Source organism: Emydura macquarii, unplaced genomic scaffold (genome assembly GCF_026122565.2).
Source record: "Emydura macquarii macquarii isolate MOO-44397 ecotype Brisbane River unplaced genomic scaffold, CSIRO-AGI_Emac_v2 contig_2063, whole genome shotgun sequence".
NCBI classification, from domain to species: domain Eukaryota; kingdom Metazoa; phylum Chordata; order Testudines; family Chelidae; genus Emydura; species Emydura macquarii.
In genome coordinates, this window is record NW_027132200.1 from 2,047,746 (window position 1) to 2,073,067 (window position 25,322).

The following is a 25,322-nucleotide window of genomic DNA, read 5'->3' on the forward strand; positions in this document are numbered from 1 at the left end:
CAGTCATATGAAGAAAGCAAAATGTTTATATATGAATTTATATGGTACACATCATGGGTTAATCAAATAGGATGGTTACCAATGTTTAACACTCAGTGGTCAACATAAGAAAAATCCAATAGAAAAGAGCATGTTGCAACATCAGCCCAGTTAAGTCAAAGATTTAAAGGGGATACCATAGCATATGAACCCTCCACTCAATAATTTAACATCATTCTGTTCGACATAATATCTCATTTCCTTTTATTAAATGTATTGTATTTTTCAGAATCAAAGCAAAACACTGAATACATATTTCTGATTCAGTGAATTTGGCAAGTGTTTCTCACAAACATTACACAAGCAATTCCCCCTTCCTCCCATATACAAAGTTTCCATGTATTTAAAAGACAATTCTATGTAATACTTTCTAAGGCATTTAGACATTTTGAACTCCAAAGGATGTTTACAAATCACTAACTCCTATTTCCATAAGAACTAAAAATACAATAGTTTAGTGTGTAATGTCAAATACCATTCTCCTCCTCTTACAGCTATTATTTCTCATATTGCAAAGAGTTCAAAAAATGTGATGGGTTTGTACTTTGGTCATCCCTCTTCGGTATGTACTGATATTGAAGATATAATTTCAGACATTAACTCCACTTTCCTTTAATCAAAGGTATTTTTTGGTTACTCACCTTGTGTAGTAACTGTGGTTCTTCAAGATGTGCCTCCCCATAGACGTTCTGTTTCATGTGTGCATGCCCCTGATTGGGATTTTCTGTTAGCAGTGTCTGTTCGTCCCATGCGTGCATTTTATAGCACCTAGTGCTACACCCTAAATAGTATGTAGAACTGCACAGATGAACCACCCTCACCTCCTTCTCTATCTGAACATCCAACAAAGAACAGTCTAAAGCAGAAGGGAAGAAGGGTGGGTAGTGGAACACCTATAAGGAGACACATCTTGAAAAAACAGTTATTTCACAAATTGAGTAACCTCTTCTTTGAGTAGTGTCCTTGCGGGTACTACACTTCAGGGCACTCCTGAACAGTATCCCCACAGGAAGGAGGGAGCTTTGGAATAGAGTCCAAGACAAAAGACAATATAGCAGAACCAAGCACCACATCAGATCTGATCGTGTGGATCAAGGCATAGCATTGAAAAAAGGTATGCACTGAGGCCCATGTAGCAAGTCTGCACATCTCAGACATTTGAATGTTCCTGAGTAAAGTTGCCGAAATTGCCTGTTATCTGGCAGAATGTATTATCTCTTGGGAAGATAATGCATCAACTGTGTCACCAGCAATGATACGCCCAAAGATCCACCTCGAAAGTCTCTGTGTAGAGATCTTGGACCCCTTGGATTTTTCTGCAATGGAGACAAACATTCTAGGTGATTTCTGAAATTTCTTGGTCCTATCTAGGTAAAAGGCCAATGCCTGACTCACATCTAATATATGAAAGGAGGTCTCATGGTGAGATTTATGTGGTTTAGGGGGAAAGTACCGGTAGATTAATGGTGCGGTTAAGATGAAAATCTGACAACACTTTAGGTCAGAACTTAGGGTGCAGCCATAAAGAGACCTTGTCCTTGAAAAATATCATAAATGGGGTCTGTCATCAAGGCACCAATTTTCCCAACCCTGTGAGATGACATGATAGATACTAGAAAGGTTGTCTTCATAGATAAGTGAAGCAGGCAGCCATTTGCCATAGGTTCAGACAGCAGTACCGGGTTCAGATCCCAAGAAGAAATAGGATCCTTAACATGGGGCTAGGGGTTCCCTGAACCCATAATAAGTCATGAGGTCATAGGGTGAACAGATATGATATCACAGCCAGATTAATCTCAGTAGAGCTAAATGATAACCTTGATATCTTCAAGTCCAGCAGGTAATCCAAGATGGCTGAGAGTGAAGAGGATTCAGGCACAAAAGAGTAACAGTGATGCCAGTGATTGACCTTTTTCCATTTCTTAAGGTAATGTGAGTTGGCTTTTCTACTGTTTAGAAATACCTGCTGTACTGCTGTTGAGCAGGTGTATTCTAATTCTGTGAACACCTAGGAGTAATACACAGAGGTGGAGAACTTCTAAGTCGGGGTGAAGCATGCAACTGGTATCCTGGGAGAGAAGATGAGAGATGCTCAGAATCTTAACTACAATTGGAAAGAGAGTACCTGAAACAGGTAACAATACCGAGCCTGTCTTGGCGAGATTGGTACTATAAGAATTACCCTGGTCTTATCCTGTCTGATCTTGTTCATCACTCTTTATAATAATGGTGTTAGACAGTGTGCATAGAAAGGCCATTTGTCCATGGAAGGAAAAAAGATCCTGTAAAGATTGACAACCTAGGTGTCTTCCTGAGCAGACTAGGGGGTTCTTCTTGTTGCTGAATATGGTGATTAGATCCACCTTTGGAATATCCCATGAAAAATTTAAGTCTCCGAATCCCATTGCTAATCCTAGGAGAAGCACCTGCTAAGAATATTGGCTGTGATGTTCTGGACTCCAGAAGGTAGACATCTGAGATGTGAATCTGATGGGCTATACATGAGTTCCATAAATTTATAGCGTGAGTGCACAAGGAGGGGGATCTTGCTCCTCCTTGTTTATTGACATAGAACATTCAAGCTACATTGACCATCAGGATCCTGATTGATTTACCATTCATGAGAGGTAGGAGCTGAAGGCAGAAGTTCCCTGATTGCCTTGAGTTCCAGCAGATTGAAATGCAGACCTATTTCCAGAGGTGAACATCTGCCCTGCATTGTGAAGGTATGAAGTCATGCTGTTCACCTGAACAGTAATATGTCCATTGTCATAGTTATAGTTGGAGCTGGGCAGGTGAAAGGGACACCAATGCAGACCGAGTTGATTTTTCCACCAGTCAAGGGAGTTCTTCACCTGGAAGGGAATTGTGACCTGTTTGTCCAACAGGTAATAATTCTGGCTGAGGAACCAATTCTGGCTCAGAAATAGATCTTTCTGAACCAACCCTAAAAGCAGCAGAGGCATAGTCTTGAGTGCTCAGTCACACAGGTGCATGTTGCCATACTATCTGGGAGATATAAACAGTTCCTTACTGTAGTTCTGGGGCTCCTTTCAATTGTCTCAGCCAGATTTGCCAAAGTTAATCAATCAATCTGTCTGTGGCAAGGAAGGTCATGACTGCTAATGAATTCAAGTATGCCCCTGTGAATTGTATTCTTTCTGCAGAAGCTAAAGTGGATTTTTTTTGTTTGTTTTCTGTTTAGCTGGAGACCCAATTTATAGAAGACAGAAAGGGCTGTCTGAGTGGAAGTTGGTATTGCTTCACAAGATCAGCCCTTGAGTAACCAGTCATCAAGATATGGGAAAACTAAAATCACTTATCACTGAAAGTAAGCAGCTACTACAGCTAGAACCTTTGAGAACACCCTTGGAGTCAAAGAGAGACTGAAAGGAAGTACCCAGTATTGAAACTGATTCTGACCCATGGTAAAATTTAGGTATTTCCTTAGTGTGGGATGTATCACTATACGGAAATAGGTGTCCTACAGGTCAAAGGCCAAAACCCAGTCTCTTACCTCTAGAGAAGGAATTATAGTTGCCAGAGTCCCACTCCTGAACTTTGAGATTTTACAAATCTGTTCAGTCATCTCAGATCTAAAATCAGCCTCCACCCTCCATCTTTCTTTTGCACAAGAAAATAATTTCAGAAAAACCTTCTCCCCCTGTGAAGAGATGGTACTGGCTCTATTGCTCCTAAATGAAGGAGAGAGTTGCACTTCTTGACTCAGTACAGTCTCATGAGAGGGATCCCTGAAGAGAGATGAGGAAGCAGGGTAGGCGGGAGGGATGTAGTGGATGCTATAATCTGATGTTGTAATCTCCATAACCCATTTGAATGTTGTATTATTTCACCGAACCTGTTGGAAATGGGAAAGGTGGTCTCCAAAAGTGGGAAGGTGGGTGAAAGGTTGCAGCTTGCAAATTAGAGATGTAGGAGGACTTGAACCCCAATCAACCTGTCAAAATTGTTGTTTTGATGATGACTGGATACTCCTCTATTGCAATCTTTGTCTCTTTCCATCACATCTTTTCCATGATTAGGGGACTGGAGCACAGGACATATGAGGAGAGGCTGAGGGAACTAGACTTGTTTAGTCTGCTTAGAAGAATTTAGTTTAGTCTGTTTAGAAGAATGAGAGGGGATTTGATAGCAGCCTTTAACTGAAAGGGGGTTCCAGGGAGGATGGAGCTAGGCTGTTCTCAATGGTAGTAGATGACAGAACAATGAGCACATGGTCTCAAGTTGCAGTGGGGGAGGTCTAGGTTGGATATTAGGAAAAAAAATTCACTATGAGGATGGTGAAGCACTGGAATTGGTTACCTAGGGAGGTGGTGGAATCTCCATCTTTAGAGATTTTTAAGCTGCGGGTTGACAAAGCCCTGACTGGGATGATTTAGCTGAGGTTAGTCCTGCTTTGAGCAGGGGGTTGGACTAGATGACCTCCTGAGGTCCCTTCCAACTCTAATATTTATGATTCTATGATTCTAGATTCAATGGTTTTGTGAAATCCAGTGAACTGGGCAGGGTGTGATCTCTGGGCTGTTTGAGAGCTGTTAAATCTCCTCTTGTTCATGAGGTGTATATATCCAGACACCTCAACGTGGCCCTGGAGTCATTCAGTGAGTGCCCCTGAGAAGATTTTCTAACCAAACAGGAGGTCCTCAACAGTATTCTGAATCTTTCTTGGGAGCCACAAGATGCCCTGCGTATAACAAGTGCTGTGGAGATAGATCTGGAGGTGGTATATGTGGCATCTAAGAATTCTTGGAGACAGGTCCTTGGTTAATAATAGACCCTTCATGATGATGGCCTGAAAGTGTTCTCTATGCTTCCATGGAAGATGTTCAATCAAGGCTGCAAAAATGTAATTCATGAAGTCATACTTGGCTACAATCACCTGATAGTTTGTGATCTGAAATAGAAGGGTCATGCATGAGTAAGTCTTTTGTCTAAAAAGGTCTAACCTCTTCTGGTCCTTATGATGAGAATAATGCTGTAGTCCCCTCTCATTTACAACACCCTCTACCAAACAATTAGGTGGGGATACGAAAACAAACATTCTGAGCCTCTGGGAGTAACATCATATTTCTTATCCTCCCATTTGCAAGTTAGCAGGATAGTGGCAGGAGTTTGCCACACAGTCTTTGATGGATCTAGGAGCACTTTATTAATGGGAGTCAAACCTCGGTGGGTGCCCACTGAAGAATGTCCAGGACCTTGTGAGTCTTTAACCTCCTCAAGAGGGATCTGAAGGGCATCAGCCACCCTCTTCACAAGGTCTGGAACTGGTGAAAATCGTCAGCCATTAATGGTAATGGAGGAATGACTGTCTTGTTCAGAGAGGAGGAAGAAATAGGAGTTTGAGGGGTGGCCTCCTTATGCACTTTAATCTCCTGTTCTTCAAAGGGTTCCTCATGTTCGGGATTGGCAAAAGAGACTGTGTAACCCCAGCCACTCAAAGCAATGACACTGGAAGTCTGGCAAATTGCTGCTAACATTCCACCCACAGATCCCAGTATGGCCATTGGGGGTGGGGGTATTTGGGAGACGGGTGGCACCCAGGACTGATCCCACTATCCCTGTCAGGGATAAGGATCCTTCTCAAAATATGGGTTCCTGTACTGCGGTAGAAGGGAACTTGCCCTGATAAAGAGAAGACTGACTGAATGTCTCCTTCACTCCCCAAAAGTGGGGATCAAGCAGAAAAAGGCAGAGATTCTTGCAGTATTAGGAAACAATGGTAATCCAGAAACTGGGATCTCAGTACCAAAAGTAATTCAGTACCCATAAGCAGTGGGGACTCCAGCTTATCTAAAACTAACAAGTCCATGGAGTAGCAGAATTCCTGTGGTACCAAATGGGCTGGTACAAATGCAGCAGTTGAGGTGGATGATACCAGTGATCTGGTACCATTTGTGCTGGCACTAAAGGTATCTTGTGCTTCAGTTTTGCCAGTACTGTTATTGTTGAGTGAGAAGACATTAATGGTAAGTCCGACATAGACAGTGTCATTCTAGAGGACTGTGTGTTCAAGGCCTCCTTGTCCTTTATACGTGGTACCCTGGCCTGCTGGAATCATGCTTCTCTGAAGCATTCCAGGATCTCCTGGCCCTACTGGTACCAAAAGAAGAGACCTTTGGCTCCAAGTCGGGAGGTCAAGGACTCCAACACCATAGACATAACAGGAGATCGGGACCTTTTGGGAGCCAGTTCATTGTGGTGGGAGACTGATCTCCTCTTCTTGGGAGCTTTCCCTGCATCCTCCAAAGTCTTCCCCCTCTGAGGAGAGACCTTGAGTTAGGATGAAGGGGCACTGGATCTGTCTGAAGAGAGATATATAATGGGGAGGTCCTGACCTGACTTGGAAACAAATGGAAAGGAATGCTCCATCATCAAAAGCCTCAATTTGATCTCATGGTTCTTCCATGTTCTAGATTTGAGAGCCAGGCAGAAGTTACACTTTTGGGAAATACGGGACTCTCCCAAGCTATGGACACAAAGAGTGGGTGTAATTGACCTTGATGGCTTCTGGACAAGAAAGGCAGTGTCTGAAATCTGACAAGCCATGAATGCCCAGTCAGACCAAATAAACTCCCTGGAAAAATATCGGGGAGGATAAATAAAAAAGGAGAGGAAAAGAACAAAATGTTTCACTAATGACTCACTAATTCTTCACTAACAAAACAACAACAAGAAATACTAAATTAAAAAAAAAACTGTAGAATACACTAAGGCATGCACATAAGGTGGACATACTAGAGTTCTGTCTCAGGCTGAGGTGATAGAAAAGGAACTGAGGGTGGTTCACCAGCACATACACCCTATATACAATTTTGTGCTGCACACTGAGGGTATAGAGTGCATGCGCATGCCAACGGGCTCTACTAATGGACAATCTCCAATCAAGAGCTTGATAGGTTACATACACACCTCAAGCAGAGTACCCTTAGGGATACTACTTGAAGAAGACCAACATGTAATTATGGTGCACGCCTATGTTTGCTTACAAACAAACTCAGAATCAAAAGGTGCCTATCTTCCGATGAGACATGCTGATAGTTTCTTTTCCTTAATATACTAATAGAAACAAAAATAGGTTGTTGCAAATAGAATTGGAATAGTTAACAAAACACTTGTGATGCTGAAAATGTATATACATATTGTTCACTTTCCAGCTTAGCACAGCTGAGATATTCAGTATTTTACTGAAGAAAAGCAGGGGGACTTTTATTCTGTTTCTTTATTCTTTCACAGTTGGGGGTCTCTATTCCACTTACATTGTCAGGAAATTGATTTTGCAGCAACACAAGAAAGAATGCATTGTGATAACATTATAATACAAGCAGCATATGAGGCTGTGCTTTATGTGCTATAATTAATCAGAATTATGCATGCAAAACTCTTAGGAAATATTAACTTTAAAATCCACAGCCATGAGTGTCAAGAAAAATAAAATAAATAAAAAGCCATATTAACTAGGTAATAATATAAACGAACAAGGGTAGAGAAAATAATTTTTCTCCTCCTCCATTTTAAGGCTCCTGAATAATGTTCATGCATCATGGTGTATCTTGCAAAATCAGATCCCATTTGATACATTGTGGTAGCTGATTTTACATAACACACTGGGACGTTTATCTACATTTTGGAGGCTGGGATTGAGACCTACAATTCAGAGGGGACAATGTCTTAATTCTTAGAAATTCATGTTTTTCTTGAAAATCCTATTTTTATTCTTAGCATCTGGATATGAGGAATTAGTACATTCATAATGTACTTTGAAGCAAAGACCCCTAAATCCCATGTTCCTAGAATTTACATGTTTGGACACAGCCAGAAAGATAAAAGGCTTACCTTTTCTGGATCTGTTGTTGTGATAACCCACACACAGTGTGCATTGTCTTCATACTGAACTGGGTAATTAGGTGATGTAATAATTCCATTTGGTCCACGCAGATTAGAACCACATGTTCTAGCTAGAATAATAAGCACAAAGAAAATAGGAATGAGTTTTCCCCAAAAAAGTAATTTGGGGGAAACTATTTACAAAAACTATTTTATCATTAAAAGTCTGTTGTACAATAATGACTAAATTAATATTCTGTGAAATAACCCTGTGCTGAAGAAGTTAAAACAGATTTGCGAAATCCTTGAAAAAGGCTTAAGGAAGAAACACAGGTGTGCTTTTCAATTAATGAAGAAAAAAATACTTACACTACCTTATCTTTATTCTTATTTAGATGAATTAGTTGGCCTGAATTATTGCTTGGAGATCCTTGTTCAAAGCAGGCCTTTCCTATGAAATTCTTCCCCTTCCCACATGGCAAAGGGAAGTTCCACATCAGTGGAATCGTAGCCCACTGGCAGGCACAAACGTCCTTTCAAGGCTGTAGGAGGGTGTAGTTTGCATTTCCTGCACTGCAGTTGGCCAATTCTGCTAAGAGGCATGGAGGGAAGGGCACGGCCAAGTTCCACCTCCTCCCTGATCCTTTTGGGCTCATGTATTAGGACAAGCAAACTAATATTGTATTACTGCAGGTATTCATTGGGTACACTTCTCTTTGCATTGCCAAGGGACATAGACCACCCACAGCAGCACTTCCATCCTGGCACCGAGCCCAATAGGCTCATGTTCCATCCTCATCCCTCCATTCCCCTAGGCCTCCCCTCCATAACGGCCTGGGATTAGGATCACAGTGCAGGGGCAGTGTTGCTGTGGACGGTTGAAGTGATGCCACACATTTATATAAAGGTCACCTCCCCTGCCTGCCCCTTAGCTCTGCCATTGCTCTCAAGAGGTTAAGGGGAGTATGGCCACAGGATTTAAAAGGTGGCTTTTAAATGCCCCCTCTTACCCTGTGAACCTCCAGAAAAATACCATATGCACCTGGCTTGTTAGTGATTTAGTGCACAGCCACAACTAAGGGCAGGTCTAAACATAAACGTTACAGCGGCACCACTGTGCTGCCATAGCACTTCATGCTACTTATGCTGAAAGGAGGGCTTCTCCCATTCATAATGTGGGTTAGCTCCATGTAACTATGTTGTTCAGGGATGTGGATTTTTCACACCTCCGAATGACCTAATTATACAGTAGTTTATAGTGTAGACCTGGCCTAAAACAGTTAACCTTGCAGCTCCATAGAGGCTCACTGCAATATGATTCTCAAAGTATTGTGTACTGTTTTAGCCATGCAAATCACTTTAATCTCTAATTTTGAAAGTATCTCTAATCTTCCCTTTAGAACTGATTTATAACATTTTTTTCTTTTAACATAAAGGAAAGTAGAGGATTCATTTAACATCTTTCTTAATGATCTGGTGGAGGAAGTAAAAAACACCCTAAACAAATTTGCAGATGATACTAAATTTGAAGGACTAGCAAATATCAGCAAAGACAGGATAATAATACCACAAGACCAAGTTAGATTTTAAAATATGGAAAAATATTAAAAAAGTCAAATCTAGAGGAAAATAATCTGAAATGTATATGCTCAATGGAATGAGGAAACCTGGGAAGCACTAGTTAAGAAACATAGGTTTGATAGTGAATAGCAAATTGGATATGAATTTGAAATATGACATGGCTGCATGATTTTTGGGCAGCAGAGAGAGATCACAAATCTGGATGCTAATAGCCCTTCTCTATAAAACATGGATTTGGCTGTACATGGAATACTATGTTCATTTCTGAGTACTTCATTACCTGAAGGATATTGGAAAACTGAGTTAAATTCAGAAAAGAGCAACAAGAATGACCCGGAGATAGTGGGAACACGTTACACCTGAAATGTTTTAACACCAAGAAGGGAGAGAAATTACTTAGATTTTGATTTAGCCACAGTGTCGAGTAACAATTACTGCACAAGTGTGCCACCCCAATACTAGTCTAGGGAGACACTGTGATTGAAAAAGCAAACTTGAGTGAAAATTTCTTGGCTGCGCTCTCCTAGAAAGGGTTAGAAATTTGCTTCAGTCCAATATCACCAGCAAATTAATTACAACATCATCCACAGCTGTGCTGGCCAGCAAGCTGTGGTCAGGGAGGGGCGTGGAGTGAAATCCAGGCTTGGCTCACTATCCAGACCCCTTAGGTTACTCTCTACCTATCTAATCCATGGGGGGAATATGCATGCATGCATCACCCGGTTACTCCTGGATCCAAGGCCTTGGAGTCCACCCACCCACCAGGACTGGTGGTAAGTATTCTTATTCATTATTCTTCCTATGCATGGATGCACAGCCAAGACATAATCTAGTGCTTTGCTTAGTGCAGAGAGGTGTGGCTAGTTGAAATAGAGTGAAATTAACAAAGTGAAAATTTAGGCTAAGTAAAAATCTTTCTACAAGTGAGATCTATTAGGTTACAGAATAATTTATCAACACAGTGATGAAAGTGCCATTGCTTAGGACTTTTTCAATATGTTGATGGGAACAATCCAGCATTTCCAGAAAGATCTACTGGATGATCAAAGAGGCTTTTCCCATTTCTAATGACTATGAAGCATTTTTAAAATATACTAAGACATGATCTATGTCTTCAATATTCAACCAAATTATTAAGTGAGAGTTTGTATTTGCAAAACTATTGCAACCAAAGAGTCTACTGACCTATTGGAGAATGGGGATGGAATTTAACTTCCTCAGTACAAATTGCACTTACATCCATATACCATTCCAACATACAGATGAGATGTGACCCCCAACACTAGAATTGTGAGTGAAATGATGGTACTACTACATAGTAGGATATTTCTTTAATGCAAAAAATAAAAGGGAATTTTGTAACTTATTTATGTTAAATGACTAATTTCCCTTTGTCTGTATAAGATGTGGTCACAAGGTTTTACATCTTGTAACAATTTATTCTATGAAGAACCTTAATAGATGTTTTCATATCCCATAATGAGGTAAACACAAGCTGAAATAACATCACATGTGTAATTATACCAGGTTATGACAACCATTCAAGCACAGCAAAAAAAAAAAAAAATAGTAGCATTGCTCCAGTACTCAGAAGTAATTAGTTAATGTAAGTGTGGGCCAACTTCACTAGAACTGACATGAAAATGCAGGAATCTAGAGCACAACTACAATGAAGGATCAGTTTTCCCTCTTTGTCATTTATAACATTTTAAATAAAGAAGTTAAAATGAACTAAAAGTATTTTAATTACTTATGAGTTAGAGACCCTCTAATGAAGATCAAAGCTGCAAAAGCATGCTCATTCCTAATTTAGGGGTATGAAAATCTTTCATAAAGTTAACCAGCAAAAACAGTCAGCCTGGATTCATCTTAATTTTGGCATGTTGTAGGGCTTCTAAGGCTCTCCAGGGAAGTGAACTTGTCCTGTATTTGTCTCCTGTAGTCCTAGGTATATCCCTGGTACTGTTTAAATGACAATGTCACTTGTGAAGTGCTATGCACATTTAAGGTGATATACAAACATTTATTTTTTATTTAGTGTCCAAAGTGCTCAGGCACTTTCCTGACAAAAAAAGAAAAAAATGCCTGTGCCCAAGGATGTACATTCTAGGTGAAAATTCACTTTTTTTGCAGAGATACAGCACAAGGCCTCTGTTCCTCTTAAGCTCCTAAAATAGGTTTTTAGTGGGACTTAAGTGGTGCACCTTTCTTTTGCTGGCCTTCCTACTTAAATTAACACACAACATAGCAAAGGAAGACAAAAACAGAAGGAGAGAGTAGGGGAACTTGTTTACAGCATTACATATACAAGATTATGAGTTTATGTGAATGTACAGCATGTCTTGAAAAAATAATGTTTTTGAGGAGTCAACAGATGCATGGTGGTCTTGTGGGAAGGAATAAAACAGAGATGAGTGCATAGGACAGAAAGCGGGGAAAGAGGATATTGAAGGGCAGAAATGGAAGGGAAAATGAGATAGGAAAAACAAAGGGATGGGGTGAGGATGGACAAAGGAACAGAGGGATTGTGGTAGTTGGAAAATGGTGGAAGGAGGTCAGAGCAAACAACCAGTCAGCACAGTGGAATATTGGTGATGACATCACTAGGGCAAAGAGGTCTGTATAAATAATAAATAGTCATTAAACAATGATTAGGCATTTCAATTCATTGGCCTTTCTTTCTAATTTTTCTGTTTCTATTAGAGTTTAGTTAAAGAAATATGCTGAAATATATTTAGTTAAAGAAATATAGAAATATGCTATATACATAGCACAGACTACATAGGCTGGTTTCTAGAAAAGTTAGGTTTGATATTTTAAACAATTTTCATATTAAATTGTCTCATTTTCCATTTTTTTTATTTTTTCCAAAGTTGATAGCTATAATGTTAAAAAAACTAGAAAAAAAACCCTCTTCTTGCAATTTGATAATATTGAATTATAAACATTTTCCCCAGTTCTTTCATGGTGGGTTATTTCAATGAATTCCCATGTCACCTAATTATATTAATAATTGCAAAATTAGAATTTTAAGGAAATTTGGTGCTAGTGAAAGGTATCATAGACTCATAGACTTTAAGGTCAGAAGGGGCCAATAGGATCATCTAGTCTGAACTCCTGCACAATGCAGGCCACAGAACCTCCCCCACCACACTTGTAATAAACCTCTAACCTATGACTGAGTTACTGAAGTCCTCAAATCATGGTTTAAAAGCTTCAAGGTACAGAGAATCCACAAGCAAGTGACCCGTGCCCCATGTTACAGAGGAATACAAAAAAAAAAAAACCCCAAGTCCCTTGCCAATCTGCCCTGAGGGAAAATTACTTCCTGACTCCAAATATGGTGATCAGTTAAACCCTGCCTCACCAGCCAGACCCCAAGAAAAAATTCTCTGTAGTAACTCAGAACACACCCAAGCAAATGTCTCATCACAGGACATTGGCACATTTACCAGTATTAGTCAAAGATCAGTTAATTGCCAAATTATGCTCTCCCATCATACCATTCCCTCCATAAATTTATCAAGATCAGTTTTGAAGCCAGCTAGATTTTTTGCCACTACTGCTTCCTTTGGAAAGCTATTCCAGAACTTCACTCCTCTGATGGTTAATTTCAAGTCTAAACTTTCTGATGACCAGTTTATATTCATTGTTCTTCTGTCCACATTGGTGCTGAACTTAAATTATTCCTCTCCCTCCCCGGTATTTATCCCTCTGATGTATTCATAGAGAGCAATTATATCTCCCCTCAACCTTCTTTTGGTTAGGCTAAACAAGCCAAGCTTTTTAAATCTCCTCTCATAAGGCAGGTTTTCCATTCTGCGGATTATCCTGGTAGCCCTTTTCTGCATCTGTTCCAGTTTGAATTCATCCTTCTTAAACATGGGGTATCAGAACTGCACACAATATTCCAGATGAGGTCTCACCAGAGCCTTATATAACAGTACTAACACCTCCCTATTGCTACTGGAAATACCTTACCTGGTGCATCCTAGGACCGCATTAGCTTTTTTCACGGTCACATCACATTGGCAGCTCAGAGTCATCCAGAGATCAACAATATGCTCAGGTCCTTCTCCTTCTCTGTCCCTTCCAATTGATATATCAGATTGGTAGGCTTGAGAATGAAATATGTTTATCCAAAATTCAGTGGCAGTGCAAGCTTCACCACACTGCAACCACCTCTCAAGTCAGAGGTTAGTTTAGTGTTATTACCCTTTGGATTCTTGGCCTGTATGAAGCATCTACCAAAAATAATAAATAACTTGAAAGTTTTTGTTTAAGTGGCTTGCCCCAGATCATACACAAACCTTCTAAATGTTGGGAACAGAACTGTGGTGAAAAAAATTCTTACGATAAAATTCTGTCAACAATTTTACTCTAGTGCAATTTTATGCATATTGGAGGAAATATCAGTTTGTGTCTGCAAATACCATACTTTCAGAGGAATCATTTGCTTTTTTTCAAAATTATACTCAGCTGAATGAGGTTAGAAGAGAGAAGTGAATTCCCAGACAAAAGTTTATTTCAAGTTTACTGTAACAACTCTTGTTGTATGCAGTGAGGAGGCAGTGGTATAGAATTCAGAAAGAGCATGAACATTGGGGAAGGGTGGCAACTAATTTTTAAGTAAATTGTATTTTAAACTTCTCATGAATGTTCTTATCATTTTCTGTTGCCTCTCTACCAGACAGTAATCTTTAATCTACTAGCTATAATGTTATCAATTTATGAATTTATATCTTAGGTTTATTTTTGTACTCTGTGGGTTAGTGACCATTGACAAATAAATAATAAAAATTAAGTAGTTAGAAATTTAAGGGTCTGGTCATGAGAGGAGCTGTGACCCCACAATTTTCATTAAAGAATTTGATAACTGAAATCAATGAAAGGTGAGTGCACAGCTTCTCTTTGGAACAAACCCTACAGGAATGGAAGTAGGACAAGGAAACCAGGAACGATCGGGTTTGTAGTTCCAGAAATATAGGGAGTGGTTCATTTCATTTTTCTGTAGCTACAATGGATATCTTGTTTTCAAGTACAAAATTTGTCCCTTCTTTCTGCACTCAGCACACCCCAAAACATAAAATAATTCAAAACGCACAGGTTATGAAAGACATATTTTTGTTACTTTTAAAGTCTCCATATACTTCTGAACTTAAGAGACAGGTGATAAAAATAGAGGATACTAAAAAAGTTTAAATTTAATGTAAAGTAGCATACTGCTTAGAGTTAGAATGTAATAGACATGAGAGGTCTAACATTCTAACTAAGAATCTATAAGGAAAAGACATTGTCAGAAAACAAATCCATTCTGACAAAAGAGATTACTGCAATCATAAGAAATGGTTCCAACTGAAGCTTTTCTTATTAATGTAAATACAGTGATTTTATTGTCCTCCTAAGCCACTCCAAACATAGTACTGTGTGAAAGTTTTCCAGATCCATACTGACATATAATTTTATAACTTTTATTTAAAGCAAAACTAACATTTCTGTTTTCTATCGTTAACATATCTATTTATGTTTTGGGACATACAGGTCTTATTTGTGTATCAGTAAAAAACAGCCATACTGATACTTGTCAGTTGCATATATTTCTTATCACTTTATTTTTTTAAAGTCAGAATTAGATGCAAGCAAACAAGCAAGCAGGCATTTGAATTTCTGTTGTAAATTTTAACATATGAAATCTTCAGAACCTGATAAATCCACAAATATCCTCATATTTTCATACCTTATAGGTTCATGCAATTATTGGTCTTGCAACTGCACTAGCTGCAGGAAGAAAGATCATCCAGTGATTAGGGCACTCACTTCCTGTATGACCTTGGGTAAGTCATTTGGGAACTGAGGCACAGAGACTAACAGCAACATGGGGATAACAATATTCCCCCGTACCTAACAGGGTTGTTATGAGGATAATGCATTAAAGATTGCAAAGTGCCCAGAATATTACAATAGTGGGGGCCATAAAAGTACCTTATATATAAAGTAATTGAATGTTCAAGTTGCATATATATTTGTACACTTAGGGCCTGATTTTAAAACATCTAAGTGGTTAAACTAGGGATGTAAAAGCCTAAACTTTTAAACGGTAATCAGCTGTTTAAAACATTTAAACAGCTGATTACCATTTAAACTGAGGGGAGGGAAGCAGCTGGGCTTGGCTCCCTGTGAGCGACAGCAGCTGGGCAGCTCTTGCTCTTAGCGAAGTGTGGAGCCCAGTGGGAGACGGGGAGGGGGTGGGAGCTGCAGCTGGGCTCAACTCTCCGCAAGCAAGAACAGCTAGCTCTCGGAGAGGCACGGATCCCAGCACAGCTCTATTTTTATAATGTCTAAATGGATTCTTTATTAAACTAATTTTTACATCCCTAAGTTAAACCCATTATTTGTGAATAGCTTGATTGGGACCCTTTTAAGAAAATACTGGTGTGTCAAAACTGAACCTTTTTACAAGAATGTACCAGAGATGAAGAAGAAGATGAAGGTTATGATTATTGGTCAGGAAAAGTTTCTCAGGTACAGGATGGAATTTCTCTGGTCAAAGCTAGAGAAAGAGACCACATAATAACTCAGAGCCTATTCATTAGGGGACTCTCTTGGAATGTGGGACACACCTCCAAATTCCTGTTCCATCATTCTCCCCCATCATAGGTGAGTGCCCCAGTTGTACGGAGGTGAAAGGGTACAGAGTGCCCCAGTAAAACGGCCAGGGATCACTATCAGTAGTGTAATATTGATTATCACACTTGTTGCTAACAGCAACCAAAATCAGCAGGCCTTTTTGCAGCCCTGGGCAGCCTTAGCATAACTAAGCCAGAAGAGGAGAGGGGACTTTTACTTAACCTTTATCTGACTCTGCACCCCCTCCCTCCCAGCCTGATAAGATCTGGGATAAACCTGTTGGGTCTGTGTTTCAGAAGAAAAACAAGAAGTTTATCTATTTTTACCCTCTAGGATGTGTTTGTTAGGGCCTCAAGGCAAGTAGACTATGTACAAATACATCAGGCTAATTAGGGATCTAAGGAAACCTCTTGATTAACTTTTGAAACTACTTACCCAATAAGTTTTTTGGACTGATGTGTCATTGTCTACTAAGAAGGATAAATAAGGGGGGAGAGTTTGGACTCTTCGGGGTCTCTTTGAATACAGTTCCAGGTCTCTGCTGGCATCTGAAAGACAAGCCAATCGGAAGGCTGCCGCTATACCACTCGAGAGTCACACCAAACTTTGGTAATTATTGAGGGTTTACTAATTATTGAGGGTTGAGATTGTTTTACTAAATTATTGAGGGTTGGGGGTGTTTTACTATTGAGAGAGTAGACGTGTGTAAATGCTTGAGACTAAGTAAAGTATAGAGCACTATTGTGTTGTATTGATTATGCCAGCCATCTCTTGGTTGAACAGCCATGTCTCCACTGATTTATTTCCTGACACCACCTTGTACAGAATAAGCTTACCAAAAGCTTTGTGAAAGAACTCCATATAACACAGTCAATAGGCTATGAGATATTCTGTGGTATGCCTTTCTCAATCTCTCCTTTTGAAGCTGTTCCATTTTGTATAAATCAACATTCAGTAGAACAGGGATTTGAACCCAGTTCTCCCACATAGCAAGTGAATGCCCTAACCACCTGGCCATAAAGTTTTGTTATTTTAAATTGGTTGATTTGATATTTTTTGAGGTCTACATGCTTTATAATACCTTACTGTGTCATTTTAGCAAATATAGAATACAATCTTAAATGTATATATGAAACACTACCCATTGAAGGAAAACAGCTTTCTAATTCTCATTATTGCTGCAGAAAGAAAGACTCCATTTGATTTGCTAGTCAGCGTTGTCAAGAATAAATTGAGCCTCAGATATATTTTTGGAAATATATAGAATTGCTATTGTTTGTGCTTCCTTTCAAACAATGTTGAATTACATTTCCTGCGAGGATTATACTATGCCCTTTTAAATTTTAGGATGTGTTCCAAAGAACAATACTTACCACGACAGATTGGCCTGTGGTCACTCCAAGCAGCTAATGTATCTGTCACTCTCTGGCAAGTGATGCTCTTAGAACCCTGGAGCACATAATTATCCTCACAGGAGAACTGTACATTTGCACCCACCCTGAGGAGAAAGGGGAAAAAAGGAGAAAGATTAAGTTAATTACAGAAACCATCAGGAATCTTTCACCAAACAACTACAACACTAAAAAATACAAGATTTAAACAAGATATTGACCAAAAAAAGTTCACTTTTTTCAGGTAAGGAAAAGCTTTTACTCTACAGAGTAAGGACTCTGAATGTAATCCATCCTCATTAAAAGTGAAGAATGTAAAACTCACTCTGCTAAAATTCTCTTCTCTTACTTACTTTAAAGAGTTGAAACTAGGGATAAATTTGGTCTCAAATGTAGAAAAAGATTATTACCGCTACTATACATTGAGAAAACTTACTATATTAGTAACTTCAAAACCTGTGTATGTGGCCTAGTCTGCAGTGTAAAGATTAACTTTTAATTCCGTCTCAAAAAAAAATCTCAATATTTTAAATGTCCTGATAAGCACTGGCACAGTAGTAATAAAGTCTCATGGGTGTAGTAGAGGCAATTTGGGACATAAAGCAGTTATGGCAATATATCTACCACTTTAATGTTACATCTGGAAATGTTATTCAAGATAGCTAGTTGAAAACATTTCTGACAATATGTTTTTTCATCAAAAATGCTGATTCAATTAAACTGAAATATTTTGTGGGGACATACAGATTTCATTGAAATTTTCAATGAAAAATTATTGAAATGATTTATTTTGGTAGGTTGAAATATTTCACTTAGACAATATAACCTAGACTTACATGAATAGAATAGTTGAGTCAAAAAATTTAAAACTAAATAATTTCAACCTTTTTAAACAAAATGAAAGGTTGAAGTGCAATATTATTTTGATTTTTCCAGAATGATGTGTTGGAATTTCATTCCACAGAAGATGTCACGATTTTGATTTTTGTTCCTATTCAAAATAGGGAAAAAATGAAATTTGTCATGGAATTTTGGATTCCTACCAGCTCTAATGCAAAATACATTATAAATATTCCATCATGCAGTTTATTTATCTTAAACTCAGTGTCCCCAAAAAATGTAAATATAATGTATAATAAAAATACTCGATCTATCTGTATTTTTTCCCTCACCTAAGAGTTTCTACAAGTTGTGGTATTCATCGTCCCTGCACTAATATATAGTTTAGTGTTGCTGTGTGCTGTTCAACAGCTGCCGTATTTCACTTGAGAGGTGGCTGTATTTCAACTGTGGGTGAAACAATCACTACATACCGAATTCCTCCAGCTCAGTGTTTCTCAGCTAGTGGGTCATGATCCCCATAGGAGGTCATAGAAGGCAATCAAAGTTTTGAAATTTTTGTTATGGTCTAAAAGAAAATCCTGCTCCCCCACTTCCTGCACATCCTTACCTGTCAAAGTCATGTATTCTTTGTCAACCGCTCAAAACATAGTTAAATTATATAAGCTTATTGTTACTATGAGAGTAAAACCAACAAACAATAGGATAATTGGGTCACACAATGGTTTGACTTTAAATTGGGATGTCCAACATGAAGAGATTGAGAAATGCTGCTCTAGGTGGCAATTGAGTGTGCTATTATCACACACTAGTAACTGATAGCCTATGCTGTTACATAGATGTGTCAGTTGGGCCAAATTATCAACCTTCTGTGCCGTTTCCCTCATACAACCAATGACATTTTTGTATTCAAATTAGCTGTAGAGTAAGAATAGTGATTGGACGAGTTATCTTAACTATCACAATGATCTAGGACTCTTGGCGTAGCATAGGTACATGCCTTATTGTAGCTGTACACGGTGTGGATGTAATTCATAAAGTCAAAATAGCAAATTTCAAAATTCTTCCCCCTCCCCTCCCCCCCCCACACTTTCGCCACTAAATGGGGAGGAGAGGGAAAAAGTAATGGCAATGGCTTTTTTCTCATCTTTGTTCTCCCCCCTTTGGAATTTAAATTTGGATTTGAATCAAAAGAAAAAATTTGAATTGAAGCTACATACAAAAAGATTCATGAGAAAGAGAAAGCATACAATGAGATTTTCTTAGAAAAAAACTGAACACATTTTGTTTTTCAGCTTTTCAATTTCAACACAAAAAAAAACAAAAGAACATTTTTGTTTTAAATATTTTATAGAAAAAAATATAAAACACTATGCCCTCCTCCCAGGATTTCACAAAGCCTGATTCTAATTAGGGAACATGGTTTTTTTTTTATTAAATCCATTCTAGATTTCATTTTAATTTTTTAAAAACTAATTAGGTAAGTTGGGATTTCCCACAAAAAAAAATTGGCATTGACTCAGTATTGAATTGATTCTGTTCTAATTAAACAAATATTAAAACCAGAGGAAAATATAATGGACGGACAATGCTGAGCATTAATTTAGATGGCATTTTTCCTTCACATTTGAATTATTGCATTGCATTTGAATCCACACAGAGCCATTTTCTCACTTATTAAACTTAAGCAAAGTGTTAGGAGTGTGTGTAGAGGGGAAAGGAACTAACAGGTTAAAATCACAAAGCACACAAGAAGGTATTGTACTATTAGAGTATCATTATTATGTTTAAAACTATGAAACCCTTGTCAAAGAACTTGTCACTACTGAATCAGCAGTGTCTAGACTGACGTGAAAATGAACCCTCTCCCTTTACATCAATCTAAATCACTAAGTGTCTTTTTGCAGACTTGGGAAGCTGTTGAATAATGTGCCTTTTTACATGTGGCAGCTCAGCATAATATCCACAATCATTATTCTCCTGACAAGTGCAATAGCAGCTTCTGGGGTCTTTACTTGAAACTACAAACACATATTGCCTTTCTCTTGCTCTCCACAAAATATTTCATTTTTCCTACAATCAGTGTGAAGCAAAGAACAGCATTATTTTTCCTAAGAGTATGGAAAAGCTGAATGTGTTATTACACAATTGAATTTTTTATTTTTGTATATTCAGCAGTTCTTTATGTAGCCACTAAAAGGGAGTCCAAGAATATAGAGTAGTTATAGTTTCATGCTCAATTTGCAGGTGAGGAATAAAAGTTTAGGAAGCAGAAATAATCTTGTTCCTCTCAAAATCCTATTGGCTACATTTAGAAGATTTTCTCCACAACCATAAGTACTAGAGAGTTCCTTTTCTAAAACTGAAAGTTTACATTACGGATCAAAATGAGGCAGCTTGGGAGAAGCATCAGTGCATGCTCTGCCCCCAGCATGATCCCTGTTATCCCCATTTTATACATGCAGAACTGAGGCACAGACAAAATAAGTGATCATATGGGGAAATCTCTGTCCAAGTATAATGCCTTAAACACAACAGCATTCTTCCTCCTCCATATAGATACATTATCTGGATTGACTGAGATACAGCAAAATAATCTTACCATAAAGTTAGAACTGGAATATACAAATGTACTGAAGCTAAGAGTGAAATATTGCAATGACACTTTTGGTATTGTTATTACTATTATCAGCTCTTTGAAAACAAATAGCTTTTTTAAATAATCAAACAATTTGCTTAAAGTTTGGTTCCACTCTGAAAAGCAGCTCTCTGAAAATGGCAGTGTGGGATTGTGAGGAACCATATTTATTTTAGGATGAAATTCTCAATTTACAAGTAAACAGATAGGCCATGGAGGAGAATGGAGGGTTTTATTTCCCCCATTCCTCGCAGCTGCCCTGCGTACTCAGTTTAGGACATTGCAGTCAAATAGTTATTCCATTCTCATAGTCCCACCTCCAGTAAAGATTCAGCAGACCATATTCTGTGAATAATTACATGTACAAATTCCTTTGTTCTTCACTACTAGCTTACTGACAGTCACAATTCCTCCCTGATTTTTCCATTATACTGGGAGGAATAAATTACTTCATTCCTTTTTTAGGAGTAATTTATTTCTCCCCTGTGTAGCAACCTGCATAGAACTTAGGGGGAGGAGCACAAATTGCAGAAAGGAAGAGTTTGGAGAAGGTACCATGAGGTCAGTGTGCACATGCACAAGGCTAGAATGCTAGCTACAACTGCAGCACTTCTGTAAATATTTCTTTTAATAGAGAGACTGTTTAGTTTAGGAAAGTTGAAGTCCTCAAATTATTACCCAGCATGCAGTACATGAAACACCCTTTGCACCAGGCCAGCTACCTTAGCTAGCAAGTGCATGAGGAGCGGGACGGAAGAACAGAAGAGAGTAGAGAACTACACATCGTGAATAAATCTGACACAATCTGAGATTACTAGTCTTCTGTGTGGTTGCTCAATTGTAATTTAGGGTAGAATTTTAATCCTGCAAATGGAACTATTTAACAATTCTGTTGAGGAATATGAGAAAATAGAATCTAGCTTATTCTGTCATAACTCCACATGCTTCAATGGACTATCTGCGTGAGTAAATGCTCACTCTTGTGAGTAATAGGCTCATAATAAGGACATATCATTGGGAGCAAAATCTTAATCCCATTGAAGTTAGAGGCAAACTTCCCACTGACATCGCTGGAATAAGGATTTAGCCCTAAACTTGGGCCAATTCTGAGACCCTTACTTACACTGAGTACACTTACTCTGCATGCAGTCCCTATTAAAACTTCAACATATATCACAAGTAAAAACAGAGAACCTGAACTCATGTCTTCTTAAGTAAATTCAGGAGAAGCACTCTCTCACATATTTTGGTTTAAGTTGGATATTTAATACAACAACATTTTGTTTTCACAATGTTTGCATTAATCTTTTTAGAAAAAAATGTCTTTCTATGGAATATTTCATGCCTGTAACAGAGCTATAGTCTTTTGATAATATTATACCCAAAAGGTACACAGTAAACCTCTAACAAGGGGAATGATGAGGCCAGTTAATTATATTTATTGCAATAACTCACTGAAAATTAAAATAGCAAGGAAGATTTATTTTCCCAAACTTTTTACTAATGGTTCCAATGCAAAACCTCAGATGTGCTTTTCAAGTGAAGTTCTTTCCTTTGTTTATACACTTAAATATGAAAATGATAAAAGAAATCGACCTGATTTGTTTTATTTTTTAAACGTATTGTATTTTAAATTGGTGTCTATTTTATTATAAACCTATAACCATTATGTACAATTGACTGTATATTACAGTCACTTACAAGTTCTCAGAGTGGTATGTTCCAAACACTCATCCTGTCATGCTGCCTGGCCTTCCCAGTAGCTTTACCTTACCAGTCTTTCTCATCCACGACCCACCATACCTATATTCTTTCCCTTCTTATCCTTTCCCATTCCCCATCTTCATTCTTTGCATGCATAGCACAGTGAGAAAAGTACACCTCAGTCAAAGCTGCTTTAGAAGATGCAACAAAAATCAGTTAGTAGGAAGACTGCAGATAGGAAATTGAAATAATTGCAACTTCTTTCATGTTTATTTTGCAAACATAATGAACTGATTTTATATGTGCAATGTAGGTTTTTTATTTTTCTTTAAAATTAGAGATTTCCCCCCCCTGTATTTACAAGAGCTGTCACAGGATGTCTCTGGCCCTTTCAGAGACACACTGATTAATTGAGCTTAAAAGAGGGTAACTGGCCTGTAGGTGCTGAGACCTACTGAGCTGGGGAGACCCAAGGAGTCAGGGCCTGAGACAACCAGGAGAAGAACAGGAGATAAGAGCTGCCAGATTGACTGTGGTTCCAGAAGAAGGCTAAATGCAGGAGTACAGCAAGAGGGGTTTGCCAGATGGCATCCCCAAGCCAGAGCCGGAAGCGTGAAGGCCAGTAACCAAAAGAGGGAGCTGTCTGATGGCTGTAAGCCAGATAGCTGGAGCCAAGACAAGGGAGCAGCGGAGGAACTTACCTACTGATGTCTCCAGGACAGGAGACCCAGACCCATAGGAACTATGACAGGGCTCGGAAGAATGGGAATGCTCTCCTGGCAAGGGCGCTCAAAGCAAAGAGGCTCTGAGCAGTTCCCACTGGGTAGAATTAAGTTGCACTACAGCTGGAAGGGTTGAGGTGGTTGTCCAGGGACAGAAGAAGACTGACAGTCTTGGAATGGTCAAGGAAGCCAGGGTGTGATACATAGCGTATTGTGGTACAAGATGTCAGGTGAACTTAATGACTATTTGTACTTGGGGTTATGAACTGATTTTATGCTGGGAGCTTTGTTATGGACAATTTTGTATGAGGTTTTAATAATAAACCAGCTCCAAGAAGGGGTATTATTGAAAGAGAAGTTCATGAAGTGAAAATGTACTGGATTACCAGAGAGAGGAGACTGAGGCAGGGTACATATGTCATGCACCCCAGCGGGGTATTCCAGGCAGGGCTGCCCTATGGCAGATCTGGCAATTACAGTGTTTCTTGACAATGGACTGAAAGATAATTAATCTTTTTTTTTTTTATTAAGTAGCATTTAAAACCTGGAGGACACTCCTCACCTGATTCTAACTTTTGATACCGACCAACTTGTGGGCCCTGGCAGTGTTCCTTTCCCTCTACAATAAGGGCACTTTGGTAGATTCTACAAAAACTCCACTATAATTCACTATATTCCCTGGGGAACTAAAAACACAGCTCAAACACTGCAAGAATTGGAGCTACTTTTTCCAACTTTCAGAAATCGCCTCTTTTGTAGCTTTTATGCAAACTGCATCCAGCTGTAGTTTTCCTGTACACTTATAAGCCCCTTATACTTCTGCACATACACACACACAATTTCTACCTGAAGTCAGAGCCTGTCCTCTTCCCATTCTCAGGAATGCCAGGATCAGGACACATGTCAGATGTGACTGCATCCCCACCTTGACTCACTGCAGTGGACAGAAGAAAAAAAGAAGAAAAACAAACAAACAAAAGAACAGTTAGTCATAAAACTAAATAACTTTGAGTTCTAGAAGCTGAACATTATCTATATGCTCAGTATATTTTTCAGGAAGATAGTATAAATAAAGACAACAAAGTGCAGCTTAATATACATTTGTTTTGTAGTTGCCAAGGCCAGAAGGGACGATTGTGGTCATCTAGTCTGACCTCCTGTATGAAATAGGCAACAGAACCTCCCCAAAATAATTCCTACAGCATATATTTTAGAAAACATCCAATCTTGATTTAGAAATTGTCTGTGACACCTTGATAAATTATCCCAATGATTAATTACTCTCACCATTAATAATATACACCTTATTCCCAGTTTGAATTTGTCTGGCTTCAATTTCCAGCCACTGGATTGCATTTTACCTTTCAATGCTGGACTGAGGATCCCTTATTAAATAGTTTTTCTCATGTAATCAAGTCACTCCTTAACCTTCTTTGTTAGGTAAATAGATTTTGCTCCTTGAGTCTATCACTATAAGGCATGTTTTCTAATGCTTTAATCATTCTCGTGGCTTTTCTCTGAACCCTCTCCAATTTATCAAAATCCTTCTTCGGTTGTGGGCACCGGAAATGGACACAGTATTCCAGCAACAGTTGCACTAGTTCCAAATTCAGACATAAAATAACCTCTTGACTCCTACTAGAGATTTCCTGTTTTGGCATCCAAGGATTGCATTAGCCCTTTTGGCCAGAGTGTTGCTTTATCCACCATGAACCCCAAATCTTTTTCAGAGTACTTCTTCCAGGCTAGAGTCCCTCTTCCTTCAAGCAGGGCTTACAGTCTTTATTCTAGATGTATACATTTAGCCATATTAAAATGCATATTATTTGCTTGAGGCCAGCTTACCAAGAAATCCAGATCACTCTGAATTAGTAACATGTCTTCTTCATTATTTACCACTCCCCTGATTGTGTGTCATCTTATCAGTTATTT

The 25,322-nt window shown here is 38.7% G+C and overlaps 1 protein-coding gene across 1 annotated transcript in view; it reads right to left on the reverse strand.

The window, feature by feature from the left end:
• CSMD1 (CUB and Sushi multiple domains 1) overlaps window positions 1–25,322 on the reverse strand; it is a 1,845,645-nt gene that overhangs the window by 629,628 nt on the left and 1,190,695 nt on the right. The window contains exons 8-10 of the mRNA XM_067558441.1: window positions 24,237–24,324; window positions 17,469–17,593; window positions 7,897–8,018 (exon numbers count right to left, since the gene is read on the reverse strand). Coding sequence (XP_067414542.1) covers window positions 7,897–8,018; window positions 17,469–17,593; window positions 24,237–24,324 — 335 coding nt within the window. The remainder of the gene's footprint in view (window positions 1–7,896; window positions 8,019–17,468; window positions 17,594–24,236; window positions 24,325–25,322) is intronic.